This window comes from Bombina bombina, chromosome 4, assembly GCF_027579735.1.
Source record: "Bombina bombina isolate aBomBom1 chromosome 4, aBomBom1.pri, whole genome shotgun sequence".
NCBI lineage: Eukaryota > Metazoa > Chordata > Amphibia > Anura > Bombinatoridae > Bombina > Bombina bombina.
Window position 1 is genome coordinate 554,688,161 of NC_069502.1, and position 27,844 is coordinate 554,716,004.

General features: G+C 38.7%; 1 protein-coding gene across 2 annotated transcripts in view; it reads right to left on the reverse strand.

Annotated features, from left to right (window-relative positions):
- The window catches only part of SNX14 (sorting nexin 14), a 517,711-nt gene that overhangs the window by 355,974 nt on the left and 133,893 nt on the right, over positions 1 to 27,844 (reverse strand). For both annotated transcript variants that reach the window (XM_053710493.1, XM_053710492.1), the window contains exons 10-12: positions 6,954 to 6,998; positions 6,779 to 6,859; positions 6,388 to 6,502 (exon numbers count right to left, since the gene is read on the reverse strand). In XM_053710493.1, the coding sequence (XP_053566468.1) occupies positions 6,388 to 6,502; positions 6,779 to 6,859; positions 6,954 to 6,998 (241 nt within the window). The remainder of the gene's footprint in view (positions 1 to 6,387; positions 6,503 to 6,778; positions 6,860 to 6,953; positions 6,999 to 27,844) is intronic.

Sequence of the window (27,844 nt, forward strand, 5' to 3'; positions counted from 1 at the left end):
CCAAAAGTCATATAAATATTATATAAATCAATCGATTTAGCCCACAATAGTGTCAACCAGTATAGAACCCATTTATAAGCCTTCATTCTGTTATAAGTCTAAGAAAATGGCTTACCGATCCCATAAGGGAAAATGACAGTCTTCTAGTATTACTATGTCTTGTTAGAAAAGAGACTAGTCATACCTGGAGCAGAAAAGTCTGCAAACTGTTCCCCCCAACTGAAGTTCTCTGGTTTCAACAGTCCTGCGTGGGAACAGCAATGGATTTTAGTTACTGTTGCGAAAATCATACTCCTCTTTTAACAGAACTCTTCATCACTTTCTGTTGTAGAGTAAATAGTACAACCCGGCACTATTTTAAAATAACAAACTCTTGATAGAAGAATAAAACTACAACTAACACCACATACTCTTTACCATCCCCGTGGAGATGCTACTTGTTCAGAGCAGGCAAAGAGAATGACTGGGGGGCGGAGCCAGAGGGGGGGCTATATGGACAGCTCTTGCTGTGTGCTCTCTTTGCCATTTCGTGTAGGGGAAGAGAATATCCAACAAGTAAGGATGAAGCCGTGGACCGGACACACCAATGTAGGAGAAAAGACTTTCAGCACTTTGCCACAGCTCTGCTGTGGCTCCTACCTGCCCTTCAGAACAATTTGTGGGGGAAAAAACTTCTTTTACAGCCCTCAAACACGGCAGGAACCTCTGGAGAAGCAGTTAGAAGTCTCAGAGGAAAAGAAACTGCACAACTGAGGCGCGAAAATAGGCCCCTCCCACCTCACTCAATGTTTTGAGGCCTAACAGACAATCACTAGAGTGTCTCTAAATTAACCATGTGGGTTAGAAAACTCAAAAACAAGCCACAATGACCCCTTTAGTCCTTTCAAAAAAACGTTATAATTGAATCATTTACTGAATAAACAAAAACGTTTTTACCAAACAGTGTCACCAGTAACTAATGAGCCGTTCATGCAAGCTGAAATTCCTATCCAAGTGTCTGAATACAGCTTACCCTTCCCTCATGGGGATATTGCCAGCCTTTTCTAGAAATAACATAGTGTGTCTAGAAAAAAATAGACTGAACATACCTTAATGCAGTTTAGCCTGCAAACTGTTCCCCCAACTGAAGTTTTCCTGTACTCTTCAGCCCTTGTGAGAACAGCAGTGGATCTTAGTTACAAAATGCTAAGATCATCATCCTCCTTGCAGAAATCTTCATCCCTTTTCTGCCAGAGAGTAAATAGTACACACCGGTACCATTTAAAAATAATAAGGATGAATCCGTGGACTCGATACATCTTACAAGAGAAATAGCTAAAGACATAGATTTAACATCAATTTTTATGATATCAAACATAGCATCACAGATAAAATGGATTAGCATCTTGAAGCAAGCAAACAATGCTAGACAAATCAAAATCTGTTTCTTGTTTCGCTAAGCTTTCCAACCAAAAAGTTGATGCAGCTGCAACATCAGCCATGGATATAGCAGACCTAAGAATATAGCCAGAAAATAAATAAGCTTTCCTTAGATAAGATTCAAGTTTCCTATCTAAATGAACCTTAAAAGAAGTACTATATTTCATAGGAATAGTAGTACATTTGGCAAGAGTAGGAATAGCCCCATAAACTCTGGGGATCTTTTCCCAAAACTCCCAACTATCTGCTGGCAAAGGATACAATTTTTTAAACCTTGAAGAAGGGATAAAAGATGTACCAGGCCTATTCCATTCCTTAGAAATCATATCAGAAATAGCATCAGGAACTGGAAAAACCTCTGGAGTAACCACAGGAGGTTTATAAACAGAGTTTAAATATTTACTAGTTTTCACATCAAGAGGACTAGTTTCCTCAATATCCAATGTAATCAACACCTCTTTTAACAAGGAACAAATATACTCCATTTTAAATAAATAAGTAGATTTGTCAGTGTCAATATCTGAGGTAGGATCTTCTGAGTCAGATAGATCCTCATCAGAGGAGGATAATTCACTATGTTGTCGGTCATTTGAAAATTTATCAACTTTATGAGAAGTTTTAAAAGACCTTTTACGTTTATTAGAAGGCGGGATAGCAGACAAAGCCTTCTGAATCGCATCATCAATAAAATCTTTTATATTTAAAGGGATATCATGTACATTATATGTTGAAGGAACAACAGGCATTGTACTATTACTGATGGATACATTCTCTGCATGTAAAAGCTTATCATGACAACTATTACATACAGATACACTTAGCTTTGGTAGAAATGTTATCAGTCAGCAGGATTCCAACAGTGGTTTCTGAGACAGTATCAGATTGAGACATTTTGCAAATGTAAGAGAAAAAAACATATAAAGCAAAATTATCAATTTCCTTATATGGCAGTTTCAGGAATGGGAAAAAAATTACAAATTTGCGTCACCAAACGTACCTTCCCACCAAAAAAATTCTCGCGCCAAGAATGACGCAATAAATATCAACATTTTGCGACCTCGCAAGTCTAATTTTGCCCGTGAAAATTAATGAAAAAACAGTGAAATTTGTAGAAAAGACTATAACCCAGGTAATAAAAAATAACTTTCTAAATATGTTTCCCAATTTTGAAAACTGATAGTCTGCAAAAGGAAATATACATAAACCTGACTCATGGCAAATATAAGTACAATACATATATTTAAGACTTTATATTAATACATAAAGTGCCAAACCATAGCTGAGAGTGTCTTAAGTAATGAAAACATACTTACCGAAAGACACCCATCCACATATAGCAGATAGCCAAACCAGTACTAAAACAGTATCAGTAGAGGTAATGGAATAAGAGAGTATATCGTCGATCTGAAAAGGGAGGTAGGAGATGAATTTCTACGACCAATAACAGAAAACCTTTGAAAAGGATTTCCCATGAGGAAAACCCATAGAATCAATAGGTGATACTCCCTTCACATCCCTCTGACAAACAGTGTACTCTGAGAGGAATCGGGCTTCAAAATGCTGAGAAGCGCATATCAACGTAGAATCTTAGCACAAACTTCACCACCACCATAGGACGCAAAGTTTGTAAAACTGAATTGTGGGTGTGGTGAGGGGTGTATTTATAGGCATTTTGAGGTTTGAGAAACTTTGCCCCTCTTGGTAGGATTGTATATCCCATACGTCACTAGCTCATGGACTCTTGCCAATTACATGAAAGAAACTGTTAATGCACTGAGATAAGAGGCAGCCTTCAGCGGCTTGGAAATCAGTATGGGCCTACCTAGGTTTAGTTTTCAAAATAAAAAGTTGTTTCAAATTGCATGCCCTACCTGAATCATGTAAGTTTAAATTTTGACTTGCCTGTCACTTTAAAAAAGGTATATGAAACCCAAAACTGTTCTTTTGTGATTTAAACAGAGCATACCATTTTGAAAAAAAAGTTTCCAATGTACTTCTATTTGCAAAAAATGATGATAGGGGGCGCCCTTGAGAGCACACTAGATGGTTATAGTTTGCTATAAGGATATAGCTTGCTATATGGACAATAATATCTATATGATGGTGTGAAATATATGGAAGAATGAGTGGTATATTACCATATAATGCACCTATAGATACAAATATATAAATATAGATGATAGATATAATAACTGTTAAATGTATATAGTTGTATTAAGTACAAATATTAAATTACAATAAATGGTAGAATCAGCCCAATGTTAATCAGGACAATTATATATCACTCAGAGGAGAATATATATAAGGTGATGTTAAATAACTATATATTGTCCTTTATGTGAATCTTGATAGTAGAATACAAGGCAGCAATCTGTGGTGGTCCAGGCCAGGATCCAATTTCAGCAATCTAAAATATCAAACAGAGACAGATGCGCCACATGGCCCAATATTGTAGGTTCCAAAGAGTGGTAGGTATTGCTAAATAATTACACTCACATGTGATGAAGCACCTCAGTTGGTGCAAATGGCACAGTCTGGGATCTATAACAGTCACCCAGCAGACCGACCTCCCGAATTTTTACAGGTACTGTGTAAGATAAGAAGCACAAAAAGCCTATATGGCCTAGTATTGTATGGCTAGAGTGATTCCACACCAAATAATTATATAAAGTTTAAACTCACATTTGATGGAGCATCTCCAATGATGCTATAGAGACAGGCTGGGATTAATTCAGTCACCCAACAGACTTATAACCATGGTATACAGCATACAATGTCCTCTAGATGGTCTATAGGTCAGTCGTATCCTTGGATAATAACCAATTCAAAGGCAGCAAGTGTTTTTAGTAAAAGTTAAAATCACTTTAATAAAATATGTATAGATTGCGACGCGTTTCTCAGTCTGAAGAAACAGTCTGAGACTGAGAAACGCGTCGCAATCTATACATATTTTATTAAAGTGATTTTAACTTTTACTAAAAACACTTGCTGCCTTTGAATTGGTTATTATCCAAGGATACGACTGACCTATAGACCATCTAGAGGACATTGTATGCTGTATACCATGGTTATAAGTCTGTTGGGTGACTGAATTAATCCCAGCCTGTCTCTATAGCATCATTGGAGATGCTCCATCAAATGTGAGTTTAAACTTTATATAATTATTTGGTGTGGAATCACTCTAGCCATACAATACTAGGCCATATAGGCTTTTTTGTCCTTCTTATCTTACACAGTACCTGTAAAAATTCGGGAGGTCGGTCTGCTGGGTGACTGTTATAGATCCCAGACTGTGCCATTTGCACCAACTGAGGTGCTTCATCACATGTGAGTGTAATTATTTAGCAATACCTACCACTCTTTGGAACCTACAATATTGGGCCATGTGGCGCATCTATCTCTGTTTGATACTTCTATTTGCATCGTTCCAATGATAATCTTTGTTGAAGAGATACCTAGGTAGGCATCTGTAGCACTACATGACAGGGAAAAAAGTGCTGCCATCTAGTGCTCTTGCAAATGGATAACATTCTTGCAAAACTGCTGCCATGTAGTGCTCCAGAAATGGGCTGTCTCCTAAACTTACATCCCTGCTTTGCAACAAAAGATACCAAGATTATCTATCTTTTTTAGCTATCAAAATTTTCAAGTAGACTGTCCCTTTAAACTTAAATTGATTGGATAGAGCATGACATTTTAAACAACTTTCCAATTTACTTATGTTATCCGTTTTGCCTAGTTCTCTTGGTATCCTTTATTAAAAGAGTAATGTTAGGTGAGCTCAGGAGCATGCACATTTCTTAAGGAGACAGTAAAGTCCGAATTAAACTTTCATGATTCAGATAGGAAATGTAATTTTAAACAACTTTCCAATTTACTTTTATCATCAAATTTTGCTTTGTTCTCTTGTTATTCTTTGTTGAAAGATAAACCTAGGTAGGCTCATATGCTAATTTTTAAGCCTTTGAAGGCCGCCTCTTATCTGAATACATTTCACAGTTTTTCACAGCTAGAAATCGTTAGTTCATGTGTTTAATATAGATAACATTGAGCTCAGGCCCGTGGAGTTATTTAAGAGTCAGCACTAATTGCCTGAAATTAAAGTCTGTCAAAAGATCTGAGATAAGGAGGCACAATGCATACTGTCTGCTAACATATGTTCTAAATGATAAAAATTTGTTTTATTGATGAGAAAACAAATGTCAAATAAGCAGGTTCTTAGATTGAACAATCGCCCAATAGACCTTTAAAAGACCACTAAATACAGAAAAATGTAACAAATATACATTAAAACAACAATACTATAGCACCTACTTTGACTTTTAAATTGGTAAAATATTTTTGGGGCAAATTTCAAAGTTAATCCAATTTTCTCTGCCCCTGTATCATGTGACAGCCATCAGCCAATCACAAAAAGCTTATACATATATATTGTGAACTTTGCACATGCTCAGTTGGAGCTGTAGTATCAGAAAGTGTGTATATAAAAATGTATTTAATATATATAAAAATAATGTGCATGTTTTTGATCATTTAAGTAATTTTTTTAAATTACATGCTTTAGCTGAATCATGACACTTTATATTATGCCTTTAGTGTCCCTTTACATCAGGTGTGTGTGTCTGAAACATGTACAATCTGCTGCTAAAAGCGTAAGCTGGGGATAGCTTGATTTTTTTTTTATTGGCAACTCACTCATCCCTGTTCTTTCTGGGAGTATTCAGTGTACATTCTATTGTGCCTAAAAGTTTATGTTGTCAAATCGTAGCTAAAGACATTAATCCTGCAAGAAATTGTGAGTGAGAAAAATCCTCTGCATTTCCTCATTTTTAAAGGATAAATACCTGCCTGAGTATACTGAATTTAGGAACGATAGGGAAAATAAATAATCAATAAACATGCAACAGACCATAAAACAGGAGAAACTAGAGCCAAAATTCATGTTACAAAACATTTGACGTTACCTACCCACTGTTAGACAAAACTGTAATACATGCACTGCTCTCTCTTGCTTAAGAAAATTCATGAAACGGAATAAGAGGTCCTGCTCTGCCCGAATTTCCTTCAGTTCCAGTTTAAGTACCTTAATAATAATAATACAAAAAAAAACAAAAACACAACAAATTGGTAATTGAAGACCTCAATTAGACCAAGATTTATGTATTTTATCCATAACAGAACATTTATTAGGAAACCTAAATAAATTAAATGTGTTCAAACAAACAGATACTGAAACTGGTACTATATTTGCTGCATATATAGACTGCAGATGAATAGATTCACAGTAGCAAATGCCATCCCATTTATCCTCTTACTAAATAGAGAATAGCTCAGAGCTCTTACTAGACTTGGTACATACTGAGGGATTCTTGTTTTTATGGTCTGCAAATTTCTGTAGAAATGGGACCAAACTGGATGTGGGCTCAGTTGCTTGTTCAGGCTAAAATAAAAAAAAAGAAGTGGTGAATTCTAAGACATTAAAACATATATAGTGTACTCAAGTTATTCTTTATTATTAAGAAACTTATACTTACGGGGCTATCATCTATGAAAATGAGAAGCAAACGATTCACATTATCCTGTGAGAAATAAACAGGTATAGTGTATTTAAAGGACCAGTAAATACAATAGATATGCATACTCAACAAATGAATGATAACAAGACAATGCAATAGAAACTTAGTCTGACATTTTTCCACTCCTCCTGTATCATGTGACAGCCATCAGCCAATCACAAATGCATATACGTATATATTCTGTGATTTATTGTACATGCTCTGTAGGAGCTGGTGACTTGTGTAAATATAAAGAGACTGCATATTTTGTTAACTAGAAGTAAATTGGAAAGTTGTTTAAAATTGCATGCTTTATTTGAATCATGAAAGTTTAATTTTGACTTGAGTAGTGTCCCTTTAAATTCACAATCTAAATAATTGACAGTGGCAGTATATCATTTTCTTTATTATTTATTTTACTAATGTCCTGTCCTCTTTGTTTCAGGCTGCGCTTAACACATTTGTGTATAAATCATTGTTCAATTGTTTGGGACTTTTCTGTCCTTTGTATCGTTATACATTTTTGTGCGTGAAATGCAAACTAAATTTGACAGTAAAACAGAGCAGTTTTGTTAAGGATATTTTATTTAGGTAATTTATAATAATATTTATACTTATAGATAAAGCAAAGAAAAGCTGTATCAGTACTGGTGGGTTTATGGTATCTGTTCACTAAAGTAGGTAGAAATAACACCCAGAAGACTGTCAGATAAGAACCCTTCCTCCCCTACATATACCCCCAACACTTCTTGGGTGGATCACATTATGCATAGCCAAACAAGAATCTGTATGAAAGGAAAAAGTAGTTGAATGAGTTCTCATAGGGTTTAGGGCTTAACTTCACAAAATTAACTTATCTCTAAATCAGATCTGGATGTCTCTCACATTCAGTATTTTTAGGTTAGATCATATGAAAACTGTAAACTAAGGCAATAAGGCCACTTTGCATAACTGTTCAACTGAAGCTTTATAAAGACAAGCACAGAAGTTTAAAACCACTCAAGTAGAACCATATGATTATGGTGGCTCAGTAACAAACATGAATCACATTACGGCAAGATAGGATAGGTGACTAAGCCTATGTCTAAGAAAACATGGTCTGAAAACCTCTCTACTAAATGCTATTTGCTCTTATGCAAACATACTGAAAAATGAAAATGTAGCAAAATGCCCACAAGAAATGCCTGAAGCGCAAAGAATATAAAAAAAAGGAACACAAAATTCTGTAATACTACAAGGAGATCATAGATTCTGTTCATTTGGTAATATATCAATGTATTTAAAGGGACAAGAAACCGCAAATGTTTCTTTCAGAATTTTGATAGAAAAACATAATTTATGTAAGAACTTACCTGATAAATTCATTTCTTTCATATTAGCAAGAGTCCATGAGCTAGTGACGTATGGGATATACATTCCTACCAGGAGGGGCAAAGTTTCCCAAACCTCAAAATGCCTATAAATACACCCCTCACCACACCCACAATTCAGTTTAACGAATAGCCAAGAAGTGGGGTGATAAAAAAGTGCGAAAGCATATAAAATAAGGAATTGGAATAATTGTGCTTTATACAAAATCATAACCACCACAAAAAAAGGGCGGGCCTCATGGACTCTTGCTAATATGAAAGAAATGAATTTATCAGGTAAGTTCTTACATAAATTATGTTTTCTTTCATGTAATTAGCAAGAGTCCATGAGCTAGTGACGTATGGGATAATGACTACCCAAGATGTGGATCTTTCCACACAAGAGTCACTAGAGAGGGAGGGATAAAATAAAGACAGCCAATTCCTGCTGAAAATAATCCACACCCAAAATAAAGTTTAACGAAAAACATAAGCAGAAGATTCAAACTGAAACCGCTGCCTGAAGTACTTTTCTACCAAAAACTGCTTCAGAAGAAGAAAATACATCAAAATGGTAGAATTTAGTAAAAGTATGCAAAGAGGACCAAGTTGCTGCTTTGCAGATCTGGTCAACCGAAGCTTCATTCCTAAACGCCCAGGAAGTAGATACTGACCTAGTAGAATGAGCTGTAATTCTCTGAGGCGGAATTTTACCCGACTCAACATAGGCAAGATGAATTAAAGATTTCAACCAAGATGCCAAAGAAAAGGCAGAAGCTTTCTGGCCTTTCCTAGAACCGGAAAAGATAACAAATAGACTAGAAGTCTTACGGAAAGATTTCGTAGCTTCAACATAATATTTCAAAGCTCTAACAACATCCAAAGAATGCAACGATTTCTCCTTAGAATTCTTAGGATTAGGACATAATGAAGGAACCACAATTTCTCTACTAATGTTGTTGGAATTCACAACTTTAGGTAAAAATTCAAAAGAAGTTCGCAACACCGCCTTATCCTGATGAAAAATCAGAAAAGGAGACTCACAAGAAAGAGCAGATAATTCAGAAACTCTTCTAGCAGAAGAGATGGCCAAAAGGAACAAAACTTTTCCAAGAAAGTAATTTAATGTCCAATGAATGCATAGGTTCAAACGGAGGAGCTTGAAGAGCTCCCAGAACCAAATTCAAACTCCAAGGAGGAGAAATTGACTTAATGACAGGTTTTATACGAACCAAAGCTTGTACAAAACAATGAATATCAGGAAGAATAGCAATCTTTCTGTGAAAAAGAACAGAAAGAGCAGAGATTTGTCCTTTCAAAGAACTTGCGGACAAACCCTTATCTAAACCATCCTGAAGAAACTGTAAAATTCTCGGTATTCTAAAAGAATGCCAAGAAAAATGATGAGAAAGACACCAAGAAATATAAGTCTTCCAGACTCTATAATATATCTCTCGAGATACAGATTTACGAGCCTGTAACATAGTATTAATCACGGAGTCAGAGAAACCTCTTTGACCAAGAATCAAGCGTTCAATCTCCATACCTTTAAATTTAAGGATTTCAGATCCTGATGGAAAAAAGGGCCTTGTGACAGAAGGTCTGGTCTTAACGGAAGAGTCCACGGTTGGCAAGAGGCCATCCGGACAAGATCCGCATACCAAAACCTGTGAGGCCATGCCGGAGCTACCAGCAGAACAAACGAGCATTCCTTCAGAATCTTGGAGATTACTCTTGGAAGAAGAACTAGAGGCGGAAAGATATAGGCAGGATGATACTTCCAAGGAAGTGATAATGCATCCACTGCCTCCGCCTGAGGATCCCGGGATCTGGACAGATACCTGGGAAGTTTCTTGTTTAGATGGGACGCCATCAGATCTATTTCTGGAAGTTCCCACATTTGAACAATCTGAAGAAATACCTCTGGGTGAAGAGACCATTCGCCCGGATGCAACGTTTGGCGACTGAGATAATCTGCTTCCCAATTGTCTACACCTGGGATATGAACCGCAGAGATTAGACAGGAGCTGGATTCCGCCCAAACCAAGATTCGAGATACTTCTTTCATAGCCAGAGGACTGTGAGTCCCTCCTTGATGATTGATGTATGCCACAGTTGTGACATTGTCTGTCTGAAAACAAATGAACGATTCTCTCTTCAGAAGAGGCCAAAACTGAAGAGCTCTGAAAATTGCACGGAGTTCCAAAATATTGATCGGTAATCTCACCTCCTGAGATTCCCAAACTCCTTGTGCCGTCAGAGATCCCCACACAGCTCCCCAACCTGTGAGACTTGCATCTGTTGAAATTACAGTCCAGGTCGGAAGCACAAAAGAAGCCCCCTGAATTAAACGATGGTGATCTGTCCACCATGTTAGAGAGTGTCGAACAATCGGTTTTAAAGATATTAATTGAGATATCTTCGTGTAATCCTTGCACCATTGCTTCAGCATACAGAGCTGAAGAGGTCGCATGTGAAAACGAGCAAAGGGGATCGCGTCCGATGCAGCAGTCATAAGACCTAGAATTTCCATGCATAAGGCTACCGAAGGGAATGATTGACCATGATCTTGAAGAAACAACACAAGTCGATTCGTATGAGATTCTGCTAAATGTAAAGACTGAGCAAGTACCAAGATATCGTCCAAATAAGGAAATACCACAATACCCTGTTCTCTGATTACAGACAGCAGGGCACCGAGAACCTTTGTAAAAATTCTTGGAGCTGTAGCTAGGCCAAACGGCAGAGCCACAAATTGGTAATGCTTGTCCAGAAACGAGAATCTCAGGAACTGATAATGATCTGGATGAATCGGAATATGCAGATATGCATCCTGTAAATCTATCGTGGACATATAATTCCCTTGCTGAACAAAAGGTAAGATAGTCCTTACAGTTACCATCTTGAACGTTGGTATCCTTACATAACGATTCAATATTTTTAGATCCAGAACTGGTCTGAAAGAATTCTCCTTCTTTGGTACAATGAAGAGATTTGAATAAAACCCCATCCCCTGTTCCGGAACTGGAACTGGCATAATTACTCCAGTCAACTCTAGATCTGAAACACATTTCAGAAATGCTTGAGCTTTTACTGGATTTACTGGGACACGGGAAAGAAAAAATCTCTTTGCAGGAGGTCTCAACTTGAAACCAATTCTGTACCCTTCTGAAACAATGCTCTGAATCCAAAGATTGTGAACAGAATTGATCCAAATTTCCTTGAAAAAACGTAACCTGCCCCCTACCAGCTGAGCTGGAATGAGGGCCGCACCTTCATGTGGACTTAGAAGCAGGCTTTGCCTTTCTAGCTGGCTTGGATTTATTCCAGACTGGAGATGGTCTCCAAACTGAAACTGCTCCTGAGGATGAAGGATCAGGCTTTTGTTCTTTGTTGAAACGAAAGGAACGAAAACGATTATTAGCCCTGTTTTTACCTTTAGATTTTTTATCCTGTGGTAAAAAAGTTCCTTTCCCACCAGTAACAGTTGAAATAATGGAATCCAACTGAGAACCAAATAATTTGTTACCCTGGAAAGAAATGGAAAGTAAAGTTGATTTAGAAGCCATATCAGCATTCCAAGTTTTAAGCCATAAAGCTCTTCTAGCTAAAATAGCTAGAGACATAAACCTGACATCAACTCTGATAATATCAAAAATGGCATCACAGATAAAATTATTAGCATGCTGAAGAAGAATAATAATATCATGAGAATCACGATGTGTTACTTGTTGCGCTAAAGTTTCCAACCAAAAAGTTGAAGCTGCAGCAACATCAGCCAAAGATATAGCAGGTCTAAGAAGATTACCTGAACACAGATAAGCTTTTCTTAGAAAGGACTCAATTTTCCTATCTAGAGGATCCTTAAACGAAGTACCATCTGACGTAGGAATAGTAGTACGTTTAGCAAGGGTAGAAATAGCCCCATCAACTTTAGGGATCTTGTCCCAAAATTCTAATCTGTCAGACGGCACAGGATATAATTGCTTAAAACGTTTAGAAGGAGTAAATGAATTACCCAAATTATCCCATTCTTTGGAAATTACTGCAGAAATAGCATTAGGAACAGGAAAAACTTCTGGAATAACCACAGGAGCTTTAAATACCTTATCTAAACGTTTAGAATTAGTATCAAGAGGACCAGAATCCTCTATTTCTAAAGCAATTAGAACTTTTTTAAGTAAAGAACGAATAAATTCCATTTTAAATAAATATGAAGATTTATCAGCATCAACCTCAGAGACAGAATCCTCTGAACCAGAGGAGTCATCAGAATCAGAATGATGATGTTCATTTAAAAATTCATCTGTAGGGAGAGAAGTTTTAAAAGGTTTTTTACGTTTACTAGAAGGAGAAATAACAGACATAGCCTTCTTTATGGATTCAGAAACAAAATCTCTTATATTATCAGGAACATTCTGCACCTTAGATGTTGAGGGAACTGCAACAGGCAATGGTACTTTACTAAAGGAAATATTATCTGCTTTAACAAGTTTGTCATGACAATCAATACAAACAACAGCTGGAGAAATAGCTACCAAAAGTTTACAGCAGATACACTTAGCTTTGGTAGATTCAGCACTTGACAGCGATTTTCCTGTAGTATCTTCTGGCTCAGATGCAACGTGAGACATCTTGCAATATGTAAGAGAAAAAACAACATATAAAGCAAAATTGATCAAATTCCTTAAATGACAGTTTCAGGAATGGGAAAGAATGCCAAAGAACAAGCTTCTAGCAACCAGAAGCAATAAAAAATGAGACTTAAATAATGTGGAGACAAAATTGACGCCCATATTTTTTCGCGCCAAATAAGACGCCCACATTATTTGGCGCCTAAATGCTTTTTGGCGCCAAAAATGACGCCACATCCGGAACGCCGACATTTTTGGCGCGAAATAACGTCAAAGAATGACGCAACTTCCGGCGACACGTATGACGCCGGAAACGGAAATAGAATTTTTGCGCCAAAAAAGTCCGCGCCAAGAATGACGCAATAAAATGAAGCATTTTCAGCCCCCGCGAGCCTAACAGCCCACAGGGAAAAAGTCAAATTTTAAGGTAAGAAAAAATGGTCAAATCAAAATGCATTATCCCAAATATGAAACTGACTGTCTGAAAATAAGGAAAGTTGAACATTCTGAGTCAAGGCAAATAAATGTTTGAATACATATATTTAGAACTTTATAAATAAAGTGCCCAACCATAGCTTGGAGTGTCACAGAAAATAAGACTTACTTACCCCAGGACACTCATCTACATATAGCAGATAGCCAAACCAGTACTGAAACGAGAATCAGCAGAGGTAATGGTATATATAAGAGTATATCGTCGATCTGAAAAGGGAGGTAAGAGATGAATCTCTACGACCGATAACAGAGAACCTATGAAATAGACCCCGTAGAAGGAGATCACTGCATTCAAATAGGCAATACTCTCCTCACATCCCTCTGACATTCACTGCACGCTGAGAGGAAAACCGGGCTCCAACTTGCTGCGGAGCGCATATCAACGTAGAATCTAGCACAAACTTACTTCACCACCTCCATCGGAGGCAAAGTTTGTAAAACTGAATTGTGGGTGTGGTGAGGGGTGTATTTATAGGCATTTTGAGGTTTGGGAAACTTTGCCCCTCCTGGTAGGAATGTATATCCCATACGTCACTAGCTCATGGACTCTTGCTAATTACATGAAAGAAATACACTTTTTATCAACTCTCAATTCTCTTGATATCCTTTGCTGAAGGAACAACATTGCACTTCTGGCAGCCAGCTGAAAACATCTAGTTAGCCAATCAAAAGAAACAAATGTGTGCAGACACCAATCACCAGCTAGCTCCCAGTAGTGTAGGATATGTGCATATTTATTTTCAACAATGGAAACGAAAAGAACAAAGCACATTAGAAAATAGAAGCGACTTTAAAAGTCTTAAAATTACATTTAAACGCAAATCTACTTTTTATCCTATTTAACTTAGGGAAATATATTAAAGGAATTTCAATCAAGGGTTGAACATGACCTTACAAAATTACATTATGAGACAGATAAGAGAAAAGGGCAAAATCTAACAAGAAATTAACAAATTGCATTAGAGAAACTTGGCAAAATAACCGATAGTAATTACGAAATCAGACAAGGGAGTTAGTATAGTATTGTGGGGTCTTGAAGAATATAAAAATTAAGCATTGAGACAGTTAGGCCATAAAAATATCAGATGTTATTTAATGATCCCACTGCAAATTTTAGGAGAACACTTAATTTGTTACTAGAAGGGACGATTCTAAATTATATTGATCAAAAAACTTTTGACTTCTTATCTGTACAATGTCCAAATATTCCTGTATTTCATATGTTCCCTAAAGTCCATACATTCTTATTAGAGGTTAAGGGCAGGCCAATTGTGTCAGGAATTAATTCTCTCCTTGAACCACTGTCTCAGTAGTTAGACTCAATATTAAAACCAATGGTATGTGATTTAACTAGCTATCTGAGAGAAAACTAAACAACCTATACAGATAAAATCAACTGGGTAAAACACTATAGGTGGTTAACGGTGGATGTAACATCATTGTACAGTTTAATACCGCATGAAAAAAAAGGTTTATTGGCTTTAATTCATTTTCTATTCTTTCGCAGGAACTATACTGAAGGCTGTCAGACATATGTATTAAAAGTAGCAAAGTTTCTTTTGTAACATTTATTTTAGGTTTGACGGAAATTGTTATCTCCAGAGATCTGTGACTGCTATGGGGCAAAATTTGCCCCCTCTTATGCTATTATGCTAACCTTTATATGGGATGGCTGGAGATCTAAATACATTTAGATCTAAGATCTTAAAGTATAAACTGTACATAGATGATATGATTTTCATTTGGGGAGGGACAGAGAATGAAATAGAAAGTTTCATGCAATATATTAACAACAGCAAACTCTCCTTAAATTTTACGTTTGAAGTACATCATGAAAAAAATACTTTATCTTGATAAGAAAAGAACAGAGTAGAGAGTACAAAAATAGAAGAAAGTCCGGAGTACATACAAGGAGTTCGATAAAAGACAAAACTTTAATCCATATTTTCTCTTGTTAAGTGTATCCAGTCCACGGATCATCCATTACTTATGGGATATATTCTCCTTCCCAACAGGAAGCTGCAAGAGTCCACCCACAGCAAAGCTGCTATATAGCTCCTCCCCTAACTGCCATTACCAGTCATTCTCTTGCAAGTCTCAACATAGATAGGAGTTTGTGAGAGTCTGTGGTTTTTTATACTTAGTTTATTTCTTCAATCAAAAGTTTGTTATTTTTAAATGGCACCGGAGTGTGCTGTTTATCTCAGGCAGTATTTGGAAGAAGAATCTGCCTGCGTTTTTTCTATGATCTTAGCAGACGTAACTAAGATCCAGTTGCTGTTCTCACACATTCTGAGGAGTAAGGTACTTCAGAGGGGGAATGGCGTGCAGGTTTTCCTGCAAATAAGGTATGTGCAGTAAAATATTTTTCTAAGGAATGGAATTGACTAAGAAAATACTGCTGATACCGAAGTAATGTAAGTACAGCCTTTAAATGCAGTGAAAGCGACTGGTACCAGGCTGATTGATAGAGATATATGCTAAGGTATGTGCAGTAATATATTTTTCTAAGGAATGGAATTGACTAAGAAAATACTGCTGATACCGAAGTAATGTAAGTAAAGCCTTAAATGCAGTGATAGCGACTGGATCAGGCTTATTAATAGACATACATACTCTTATAAGAATGTGTTTTAAAACGTTTGCTGGCATGTTTAATCGTTTTTTAACATATGTTTGGTGATAAAACTTATTGGGGCCTAATTTTTCCACATGGCTGGCTTAAATTTTGCATAGAAACAGTTATAGGGAAGGTAATCCACAGCTCAGCTGTGGCAGTTTTGTTGTGTCTGTTTAAAAAAATGTCGTTTTTTTTTTTTTTTTTTTTAATCTGTTTTTTGCATTAAGGGGTTAATCATCCATTTGCAAGTGGGTGCAATGCTCTGTTAACTTATTACATGTACTGTAAAAATTTCGTTTGATTTACTGCCTTTTTTCACTGTTTTTCAAATTTTGACAAAATTTGTTTCTCTTAAAGGCACAGTAACGTTTGTTATATTTGATTGTTAACTTGATTTAAAGTGTTTTCCAAGCTTACTAGTCTCTTTATTAGTTCTAACATGTCTAACATAGAGGAGGCTCTGTGTTTATTATGTTTAAAGCCATGGTGGAACCCCATTTTAGAATGTGTACCAGATGTACTGATTTCATGTTAAACAATAAAGATCATTTTTTGTATTTAAAAACATTATCACCAGAGGATTCTGTCGAGGGGGAAGTTATGCCGACTAACTCTCCCCACGTGTCAGACCCTTTGACTCCCGCTTTAGGGACTCACGCTCAAATGGCGCCAAGTACATCAAGGGCACCCATAGCGTTTATTTTACCAGAGGATTCTGTCGAGGGGGAAGTTATGCCGACTAACTCTCCCCACGTGTCAGACCCTTTGACTCCCGCTCCAGGGACTCACGCTCAAATGGCGCCAAGTATATCAATGGCGCCCATAGCGTTTATTTTACAAGACATGGCAAAGGTTGTGTATAATACACTGGCAGCAGTATTAGTCAGGCTACCTGAAATTAAAGGAAAGCAAAACAGCTCTGGGGGTAGATACAGAGCATACAGACGCTTTAAGAACCATGTCTGATACTACCTCACAATATGCTTAGTCTGTGGGTGATATTTGTGACTCAGGGAAGATGATTTAACCTGATTCTGATATTTCTACATTTAAAATTTATGCTTGAGAACCTCCACTTGTTGCTCAGGGAGGCTTTAGCTGCTCTGAATGAATGTGTACAATCGCAGTGCCAGAGAAATGGTGTAGACTGGATAAATAATATGCAGTGCCGGTGTGTACTTATGTTTTTCCAATACCTAAAGAGGTTTACTAAAATTTTTCATAAGGAATGGGATAGACCAGGTGTGCCGTTCTCTTCCCCTCCTATTTTTTAGAAGAATGTTTTCTAATAGTTGTCACCACACGGGACTTATGGCAGACAGTTCCTAAGGTGGAGAGAAGAGTTTCTACTCTAGCTAAGCGTACCACTACCTCTGGCGAGGACTGTTGTGCTTTTTTAGATCCAATGGATAAAAAATGTTTATTCAACAAGGTTTTATCCTGCAGCCCCTTGCACGCATTGCTCCTGTCACTGCTGCTGCAGCGTTCTGGTTTGAGTCTCTTGATGAGGCTTTACAGGCTCCATTGGATGAATATATTTGACAAGCTTAGAGCACTTAAATTAGCCAATTCCTTTGTTTTCTGATGCCTTTGTTCCTTTGACTAGACTAACGGCTAAGAATTCTGTTTTTTACTATACTGGCGCGCAGAGCGCTATGGCTTATATCATGGTCAGCTGTTGTGACTTTAATAAATAAGCTACTTAACTTCCCTTCAAGGGGCAGACCCTATTCAGGCCTAGTTTGAAGGAGATTATTACTTATATCACTGGAGGAAAAGATCATGCCCTTACTCAGGACAGGTCCAAATCAAGGGACAAAAAAGGCCTAATTTTCGTGCCTTTCGAAAATTCAAGGCAGGTGTGGCATCAACTTCCTCTAAGGCAAAATAAGAGGGAACTTTTGCTCAGTCCAAGGCGATCTGGAGACAACCGGACCTGGAACAAAGATAAGCAGGTCAAGGAGCCTGCTGCTGCCTCTAAAACAGCATGAGGAACGGACCCCTATCTGGTAAAGGATCCTATAGGGGGCAGACTTCATTCTTCGCCCAGGCGTGGGCAAGAGATGCCCAGGATCCCTGGGCATTGGAAATTATACCCCAGAGATATCTTCTGGATTTCAAAGCTTTCCCCCCCAAAAAAGGGGAGTTTTTGCCTTTCACATTTATCTGCAAACCAGATAAAGAAAGAGACATTCTTGCATTGTGTACGTGACCCATTCAGTTCCAATAGAGGAACAGGGACACAGTTTTCCTCAAATCGGTTTGTGGTTCCCAAGGAAAGGAAACCTTCAGACCTATTTTGGATCTAAAAGATCTTAAACAAATTCTTTAGAATTCTATCATTTAAGATGGAAACTATTCGTACCATCTTAACTATGATCCAGGAGAGTCAATAGAGGACTACAATGGATTTGAAGGATGCTTATCCTCACATTACGATGCATAAAGATCACCATCGGTTTTTCAGGTTTGCCTTTCTAGACAGGCATTACCAGTTTGTAGCTCTTTCCTTTGGGTTAACTACAGCCCCTAGAATCTTTATGGAGGTTCTGGGGTCACTTTGGCGGTCCTTAGGCCGCGGGGCATAGAAGTGGCCCCTTATTTAGACGACATCCTGATACAGGCGTCAAACATCCAAGTTGCCAAGTCTCATACGGACGTAGTACTGGCATTTCTGAGATCGCATGGGTGGAAAGTGAACAAGGAAAGAGTTCTCTATCCCCAATATCAAGGGTTTCCCTCCTAGGGATTCTGATAGATTTTGTAGAAATTAAAATTTACCTGACGGAGTCCAGGTTGTCAAAGTTTCTAAATTTCTGCCGTGTTCTTCATTCCATCCGCGCCCTTTGGTGGCTCAGTACATGAATGTAATCGGCTTAATGGTAGCGGCAAGGGACATAGTACCGTTTGCACGCCTACATTTCAGACCACTGCAACTATGCATGCTCAGCCAGAGGAACGGGGATTACACAGATTTGTTCTCCTGTTAAATCCGGACCAAGAAACCAGAGATTCTCTTCTCTGGTGACTATCTCGGGTCCATCTGTCCAAGGGTATGACCTTCCGCAGGTCAGATGGGACAATTGTTACAACAGATGCCAGCCTTTTAGGTTGGGATACAGTCTGGAACTCCCTGAAGGCTCAGGGATAGTGGACTCAGGAGGAGACCCTCCTTCTAATGAATATTCTGGAACTGGGAGCGATATTCCATGCTTTTCAGACTTGGCCTCAGTTAGCAACTCTGAGGTACATCATATTTCAGTTGGACAATATCACGACTGTGACTTACATCAACCATCAAGGGGGAACAGAAGTTCCCTAGCAATGTTAGAAGTCTTAAAATAATTCACTGGACAGAGACTCACTCTTGTCTAAAAGCTATCCCTATCCCAGGTGTTGAGAACTGGGAGGCAGATTTTCTAAGTCGTCAGACTTTTCATCCGGGGGAGTGGGAATTCCCTCCGGAGGGGTTTGCACAAGATCAAGCAGGAGAGTGCTTTGGTGCTTTTGACAGCGCCTGCGTGGCCACGCAGGACCTGGTATGCAGATCTGGTGGACATGTCATCCTTTCCACCACGGTCACTGCTTCTGAGACAGGACCCTCTACCTCAGGGTCTTTTCAACCATCTAAATATAACTAATCTGAGATGGACTGCCTGGAGACAGAACGCTTGAAGCATGGCTTCTCTGAGTCAGTAATTGATACCTTAATACAGGCATAAAAGCCTGTCTCTAGGAAAATTTAACATAAGATATGGTGTAAATATCTTATTGTTATGAATCCAAGGGTTACTCATGGAGTAAAGTCTGGATTCCCAGGATATTATCTTTTCTCCAAGATGATTTTGAGAAAAGGGTTGTCAGCTAGTTCTTTAAAAGGACAGATTTCTACTCTGTCTATTCTTTTGCACAAGCGTCTGGCAGGTATTCTAGACGTTCAGGCATTTGGTCAGGCTTTGGTTAGAACCAAGCCTGTGGTTAAAAATGTTGCTCCGCCATGGAGCTTAAAGCTGGTTCTTAAGGTTCTTCAAGGAGTTCCATTTGAACCTTTTCATTCCATAGATATCAAACTTCTATCTTGGAAAGTTCCTTTTTGGTAGCTATTTCCTCGGCTCATAGAGTCTCCGAGTTATCTGCGTTGCAATGTGATTCTCCTTATCTGGTTCTCCGTACGGATAAGGTAGTCCTGTGTACCAACCTGGGTTTTTACCTAAGGTGGTATCTAACAAGAATATCACTCAAGAGATTGTTGTTCCATTCTTGTATCCTAATCCTTCTTCAAAGAAGGAACGTCTATTACACAATTTGGACGTGGTTCGTGTTTTAAAGTTTTACTTACAAGCTACTACAGATTTTCATCAAACATTCACCTTGTTTGTTGTCTATTCTGGACAGAGGAGAGGTCAAAGGACTTCAGCAACCTCTCTGTCTTTTTGGTTAAAAAGCATAATTCATTTAGCTTATGAGACTGCTGGACAGCAGCCTCCTGAAGGGATTACAGCTCATTCTACTAGAGCTGTGGTTTTCACTTGGGCCTTTTTTAAATGTGGCTTCTGTTGAACAGATTACAAGACGGAGTCTTGGTCTGCGTTTCATACTTTTTCAAATTTAACAAATTTGATACCTTGCTTCTTCGGAGGCTATTTTTGGGAGAAAGGGTTTTTTACAGGCAGTGGTAACTTCCGTTTAAGTACCTGCCTTGTCCCTCCCATCATCCGTGTACTTTAGCTTTGGTATTGGTATCCCATAAGTAATGGATGATCCGTGGACTGGATACACTTAACAAGAGAAAACATAATTTATGCTTACCTGATAAATTTATTTCTCTTGTAGTGTATCCAGTCCACGGCACGCCCTGTCACTTTAAGGCAGGTAATTTTTCCATTAAACTACAGTCACCACTGCACCCTATGGTTTTCCTTTCTCTGCATGTTTTCGGTCGAATGACTGGTAATGGCAGTTAGGGGAGGAGCTATATAGCAGCTTTGCTGTGGGTGGACTCTTGCAGCTTCCTGTTGGGAAGGAGAATATATCCCATAAGTAATGGATGATCCGTGGACTGGATACACTACAAGAGAAATAAATTTATCAGGTAAGCATAAATTATGTTTTTTTTAAAAAAACAGGATACAGAAAACAGGCCGACTGGTCTTACGCGTTTCGACATAGAGCCGTAATCATAGACCTAAGAAAGCAGAGAGTCAACCCACTTTAAAAAGCAGTTGGTGTACAGCTATTGGACATACAATTAATTCTATGCAAATTCATTAAGGTCCTATCACCCTATTTATAACTATACACATGGATCAAAAGTAAACCTGTGTATTAAATAGAGAGTACCAATTTCCAGAAATGTTTTTTTACATGCTAAAAGCAATCATCCCCAGCAAGTCTTTAAGGCAATTGATAAGATAAATTGTTTTTCTCAACAGGATTTCATAACAGAATCATTGAGGCTTGAGAAACATTTAAAGGAAAGGGGGTTTGCGAAAAATTTAATATAAACAACAAAAATGACAGTAAATAAGATGGATAGTCGGGTATTATTAAAGGATACTGTTAAATTCAAATTAGGTGAAACAGTGATTTGATCAATTTTGTAACTACTTATATATCCCAATACCATCAGATCTGTGACATAATTAAAAAACAACATTTACTGATGTTGTCAACTGATAATGATTTAAGTTAAATACTGACAAGAGGAAGTAGGTACTCTTACAGAAAGGAAAATACAATATGGTTTCTCCAACAGTTCTTAAAAATTAGAGCAACATGAGATCTTGGTCGTCATGGCACCTATAAATGTTCATTTAGAGCAGTGCTTTCCAAACTGTGTGTCATGACACAGTGTGTCAGTGGCAGAGTCAGTGGCAGAGTCTAGGTGTGTCCCTGCTTCAGCACAAATTTTTTTGAATTTTGTTTTTATTTTTATTTATTTGATTTCCGACTTTCCGCCTGCCTGAAACGCATATCACATGATTGACACGTGATTGATACCTAGGGGGACACAGATCATCTTAACCTATTGGCGCAGCTCAGTGGGAACTGAAACTATTCCCATTGACGGCACATTGGCTTTTGACTGCACGTCTCCTCAATCGGTTCGTGACTGCATGTGTAGTCAGTGAGTGGGACAGCAGTGTGTTTGCAGCGTGGGCACTAGTCAGTCGGACTCACAGAGCTCTGAGGGCGGCAGCTTAAATGCTGAGCTGAAGTCAGAAGTCAAAGTGGGGGTTTTTTGCAGCTAGCTCCCAGTAGTGCATTGCTGCTCCTGATATATGGATAGGAAGTGGAAGCCTAAAAATGTGAGTATCCTTATCTAATATTCTACCAAATATTCAGAAACTGTGTTCATCCCATACATACTGTTACTTGTAAATACATTTTGTTATTATATAATTTATGTTTGTGTCCGTATCTCTTAAAACAAGTTAGTTTAACCTCCTGTTTGTTAGTACAACTGAATTACTGTGTCGTGAAATGATGTAGGTCAAAAAAGTGTGTCACCAACATGAAAAGTTTGGAAAGCTCTGATTTAGAGACTGCAAAGCCTGTAAATATGTAAAAACTGGACACAATTATGTGTCAGTGATAACCGGAGGAAAAAAAAAAAAGAAGATTGAATTATAGAACAAAATTTGCAGTGTATCTTATTACATGCACACAGTGCCATCTACAGTACGTAGGAAAAACTACCAGAGAAGAAAGAATTAGAGAACATATCTCAAGTATTACAGCTGACACAAAAAGCAAAGATAAGTATAGAGAAATTAGTGCTCCCCTGGCCAAACATTTGCATGGAATATTATTGGGAAAAAAATCTTTGTAGATTCAAGAGGTGGGGTTAAGGAAACATTTTTGAGCAAGAGAAATAATTTGGATGTTTAAATAAGATACCAAATGGTTTGAATTCTAGGTATGACTTAATTTCTGTGTGTAGGTCCTTTTCGAGATCTAATTTGGGATAACAACTCTAAAAACATAAGTTATTGTTCGTTCCACAATATTTGATACCATCTAATAAAATATAAAAAACTGCAACTTTCTATCTTGTGATGCTGGGAGCCAGGGTTATGGTAATTTCAGCTATGCAGTTTTAATGAGAAAACTGCATGATTGTCATCCTTTGTTGAACTGATAACTAGACTAGATAACTAGATCTAAACTTTTATGCAATTATCTTCCCACATGGCAAAGTCCAACCCCCCTTTTTTGTATAGTAGCATGGAACAAATGTATTTCACAACTTTTCTGATTTGTTGTTATCAACTGTTCAAAGGAATATATGGCAAAAATCAAAGGAATATATATGGCAACAAAAAAATCTATTTATGTGTAGATCTAAATTGGATACACAAACTTTAACCCTGATCAAGAAGGAAGGTGTGTTCTCATTTTAATACAACTAAATCCATGTATGCATTTCTATGTCATATAATATTTTAATAGGAGGTAATACTAGGTAAGTTAGATGCACAGCTGAACACTGATGACTTTACAATTGTCTGCTACACTCTGCAATATGTGGCAAGCTTCATCATTTTTAACAGACAGAGGGAATAAGAAACCTAATTATGTAGTTTATTACATATTTTTTTTATTAGGTTTAGTTATATGTAGGTATAAACTGGATACCCAATCAATTTTTTACATAAAAAGCAAATTTATGCTTACCTGATAAATGTATTTCTTTTACGATATGACGTGTCCACAGATTTCATCCTTACTTATGGGATATCGCCTCCTGGTCAGGAGGAGGCAAAGAGCACCACAGCAGAGCTGTATATATAGCTCCTCCCTTCCCTCCCACTCCAGTCATTCGACCGAAGTTAGGACGAGAAAGGAAAAGTCAAGGTGCAGAGGTGACTGAAGTTTAACAAAAATAAAGACCTGTCTGAGAAAATGACAGGGTGGGCCGTGGATTCGTCATATCGTAAAATAAATAAATTTATCAGGTAAGCATAAATTTCCTTTTCTTTTACAAGATATGATGAGTCCACGGATTTCATTATTCCTTATGGGATACAATACCAAAGCTATAGGACACGGATGAAAGGGAGGGACAAGACAGGAACCTAAACGGAAGGCACCACTGCTTGAAGAACTTTTCTCCCAAAAACAGCCTTGAACGAGGCAAAAGTATCAAGTTTGGAAAATTTGGAAAAAGTGTGAAGAGACGTCCAAGTTGCAGCCTTGCAAATCTGTTCAACAGACGCATCATTTTTAAATGCCCATGAGGAAGCCACAGTCCTAGTAGAATGAGTCTTATTTCTTTCAGGAGGCTGCTGTCTGGCAGTCTCACATGCAAAATGGATGATACTCTTCAGCCAAAAAGAAAGGGAGGTAGCCGTAGCTTTCTGGCCCCTACGTTTTCCGGAAAAAACAACAAATAATGAAGATGATTGATGAAATTATTTAGTCGCCTGCAAGTAAAACTTCAGGGCACGGACCACGTCCAAGTTATGTAACAGACGCTCCTTCTTAGAAGAAGGATTGGGACACAATGAAGGAACAATAATTTCCTGATTAATATTTTTGTTGGAAACAAACTTAGGAAGAAAACCAGGTTTGGTACGTAACACTACCTTATCGGAATGAAAAATAAGGTAAGGAGAATCACATTGTAGAGCCGAAAGCTCAGAAACTCTGCGTGCAGAAGAAATAGCAACCAAAAATAAAACTTTCCAAGATAACGTAATATCTATGGAATGCATAGGTTCAAACGTAACCCCTTGAAGAACCTTAAGAACTAAATTCAAACTCCAAGGAGGAGCAATAGGTCTAAACACAGGCCTGATCCTAGTCAGAGCCTGACAAAAAGATTGAACATCCGGAATATCAGCCAGACGTTTGTGTAGCAAAATAGATAAAGCAGAAATCTGTCCCTTTAAGGAACTTGCTGATAACCCTTTCTCCAATCCTTCTTGGAGGAAGGACAAAATTCTAGGAATCCTAATCTTACTCCATGAGTAACCCTTGGATTCGCACCAATAAAGATATTTACGCCATATCTTATGGTAAATCTTTCTAGTAACAGGCTTACGTGCCTGAATCAAGGTATCAATGACCGAATCAGAGAACCCTTGCTTAGATAAAATCAAGCGTTCAATCTCCAAACAGTCAGCTGTAGATAAATTAGATTCGGATGATGGAAGGGTCCCTGAATGAGAAGGTCCTGCCTCAATGGAAGCTTCCACAGTGGCAGAGAGGACATGTCCACCAGATCGTCATACCAAGTCCTGTAAGGCCACGCAGGAGCAATGAGGATCACTGAAGCCCTCTGATGTTTGGATCCGAGCAATCATCCGGGGAAGGAGAGCAAACGGTGGAAACACATAAGCTAGGCTGAACGACCAAGGCACTGCCAAGGCATCTATCAGTTTGGCCTGAGGATCCCTAGACCTGAATCCGTATCTCGGGAGCTTGGCATTCTGACAAGATGCCATAAGATCCAGCTCCGACCTGTCCCATCTGAGAATCAGGGTGGCAAAGACCTCCGGATTGAGTTCCCATTCCCCGGATGAAACGCCTGTCTGCTCAAAAAATCCGCTTCCCAGTTGTCTACTCCTGGGATGTAGATTGCTGACAGATAACAAGAGTGAGCCTCCGCCCACTGAATTATCTTGGATACTTCTGTCATTGCTAAGGAAATCCTTGCTCCTCCCTGATGATTGATGTAAGCCACAGTCGTGATGTTGTCCGACTGAAATCGGATGAATTTGGCCGAAGCCAACTGAGGCCAAGCCTGAAGCGCATTGAATATTGCTCTCAACTCCAGAATATTGATGGGAAGTAGAGACTCCGACCGAGTCCACACACCCTGAGCCTTCAGGGAATTCCAGATTGCACCCATCCTAGTAGGCTGGCGTCTGTTGTCACTATCACCCATGAGGGTCTGCGGAAGCACGTCCCTTGGGACAGATGATCCGACGACAACCACCAAAGAAGAGAGTCCCTTGTCTCCTGATCCAGATCTATCTGAGGAGACAAATTTGCATAATCTCCATTCCACTGTCTGAGCATGCTCAGTTGTAGAGGTCTGAGATGAAAATGAGCAAACGGAATGATGTCCATTGCCGCCACTATCAATTCAATTACCTCCATGCACTGAGCCACTGATGGCCGAGGATTGGACTGAAGGGATCGGCATGTATTCAGAATCTTTAACTTTCTGACTTCCATCAAAAAGATTTTTATGGATAAAGAATCAGAGTTCCCAGGAAAGGAACCCTTGTCTGTGGAATTAGTGAACTCTTTTCTAGATTCACCTTCCACCCGTGAGTCCTTAGAAAGGATAGAACAATGTCGGTGTGAGACTTTGTCAGCTGATAAGACGACGCCTGGATCAGAATATCGTCCAGATAAGGCTCCACTGCAATGCCCCGCGGACTGAGAACCGCCAGCAGAGACCCTAGATCCTTTGTGAAGATCCTGGGTGCCGTGGCCAGCCCGAAAAGGAAGGGCCACGAACTGAAAATGTTTGTCCAGAAAGGCAAACCTCAGGAACTTGTGATGATCTCTGTGGATAGGAATATGAAGATATGCATCCTTTAAATCCACGGTAGTCATATATTGACCCTCCTGGATCAATGGAAGAAATGTCCTAATAGTCTCCATCTTGAAGGATGGAACTCTGAGAAACTTGTTTAGAGTAAAAACCCCGCACCTGTTCTGGAACGGGACAAATTACTCCCATAGTGGAGAGGTCTTTTACACAACGTAAGAACGCCTCTCTTTTTATCTGGTCTACAGACAATCGTGAAAGAAGAAACCTTCCCCTTGGGAAGGAATTTTTGAACTCCAACTGATACCCTTGAGACACGATTTCTAGTGTCCAGGGATCCTGAATGTCTCTTATCCAAGCCTGGACAAAGAGAGAAAGTCTGCCCCCTACTAGATCCGGTCCCGGATCGGGGGCCGCCCCTTCATGCTTTCTTGGGAGCAGCAGCGGGCTTCTTTGGTTGTTTACCCTTGTTCCAAGCCTGGTTGGGTCTCCAGGTGAGCTTGGCTTGAGAATAATTCCCTTCCTGTTTAGAGGAAGAGGAAGGGGGGACTCCTTTGAAATTACGAAAGGAACGAAAATTACTCTGTCGTCCCCTTTGCTTAGATGCTTTGTGTTGAGGGAGGAGATGACCCTTACCTCCCATAATATCAAATCAGGCCCGAATAGGGTCTTTCCCTTGAAAGGAATAGCCAAAAGCTTGGATTTAGAGGACACATCTGCAGACCAAGATTTTAACAATAAAGCTTTTTGTGCTAAGATGGAGAAACCCGAACACTTAGCTGCTAATTTGGTGATCTGAAAGGAAGCATCCGTAATAAAAGAATTAGCCAGCTTAAGCACATTAATTCTGTACTGTATTTCCTCTAAAGAGGTCTCAGTTCTAAAAGACTCTTCGAGAGCGTCAAACCAAAAAGCAGCCGCAGTCGTGACTGTTACAACGCAGGCCGCCGGTTGCAATAAAAACCCCTGATGAATATAGAGTTTTTTGAGAAGACCCTCCAACTTCTTATCCATGGGGTCTTTGAAAGCACAACTGTCCTCGATAGGAATAGTCGTACGCTTCGCCAGGGTAGAAATAGCTCCTTCCACCTTAGGGACCGTCTGCCAAGAGTCCCGCACAGTGTCAGCTATAGGGTACATTTTCTAAAAAATAGGGGAAGGGGAGAACAGTATACCCAGTCTTTCCCATTCCCTTGCAATAATTTCCGAAATTCTCTTAGGAACCGGAAAAACATCAGAATAAAAAGGGACCTCTAAGTATTTCT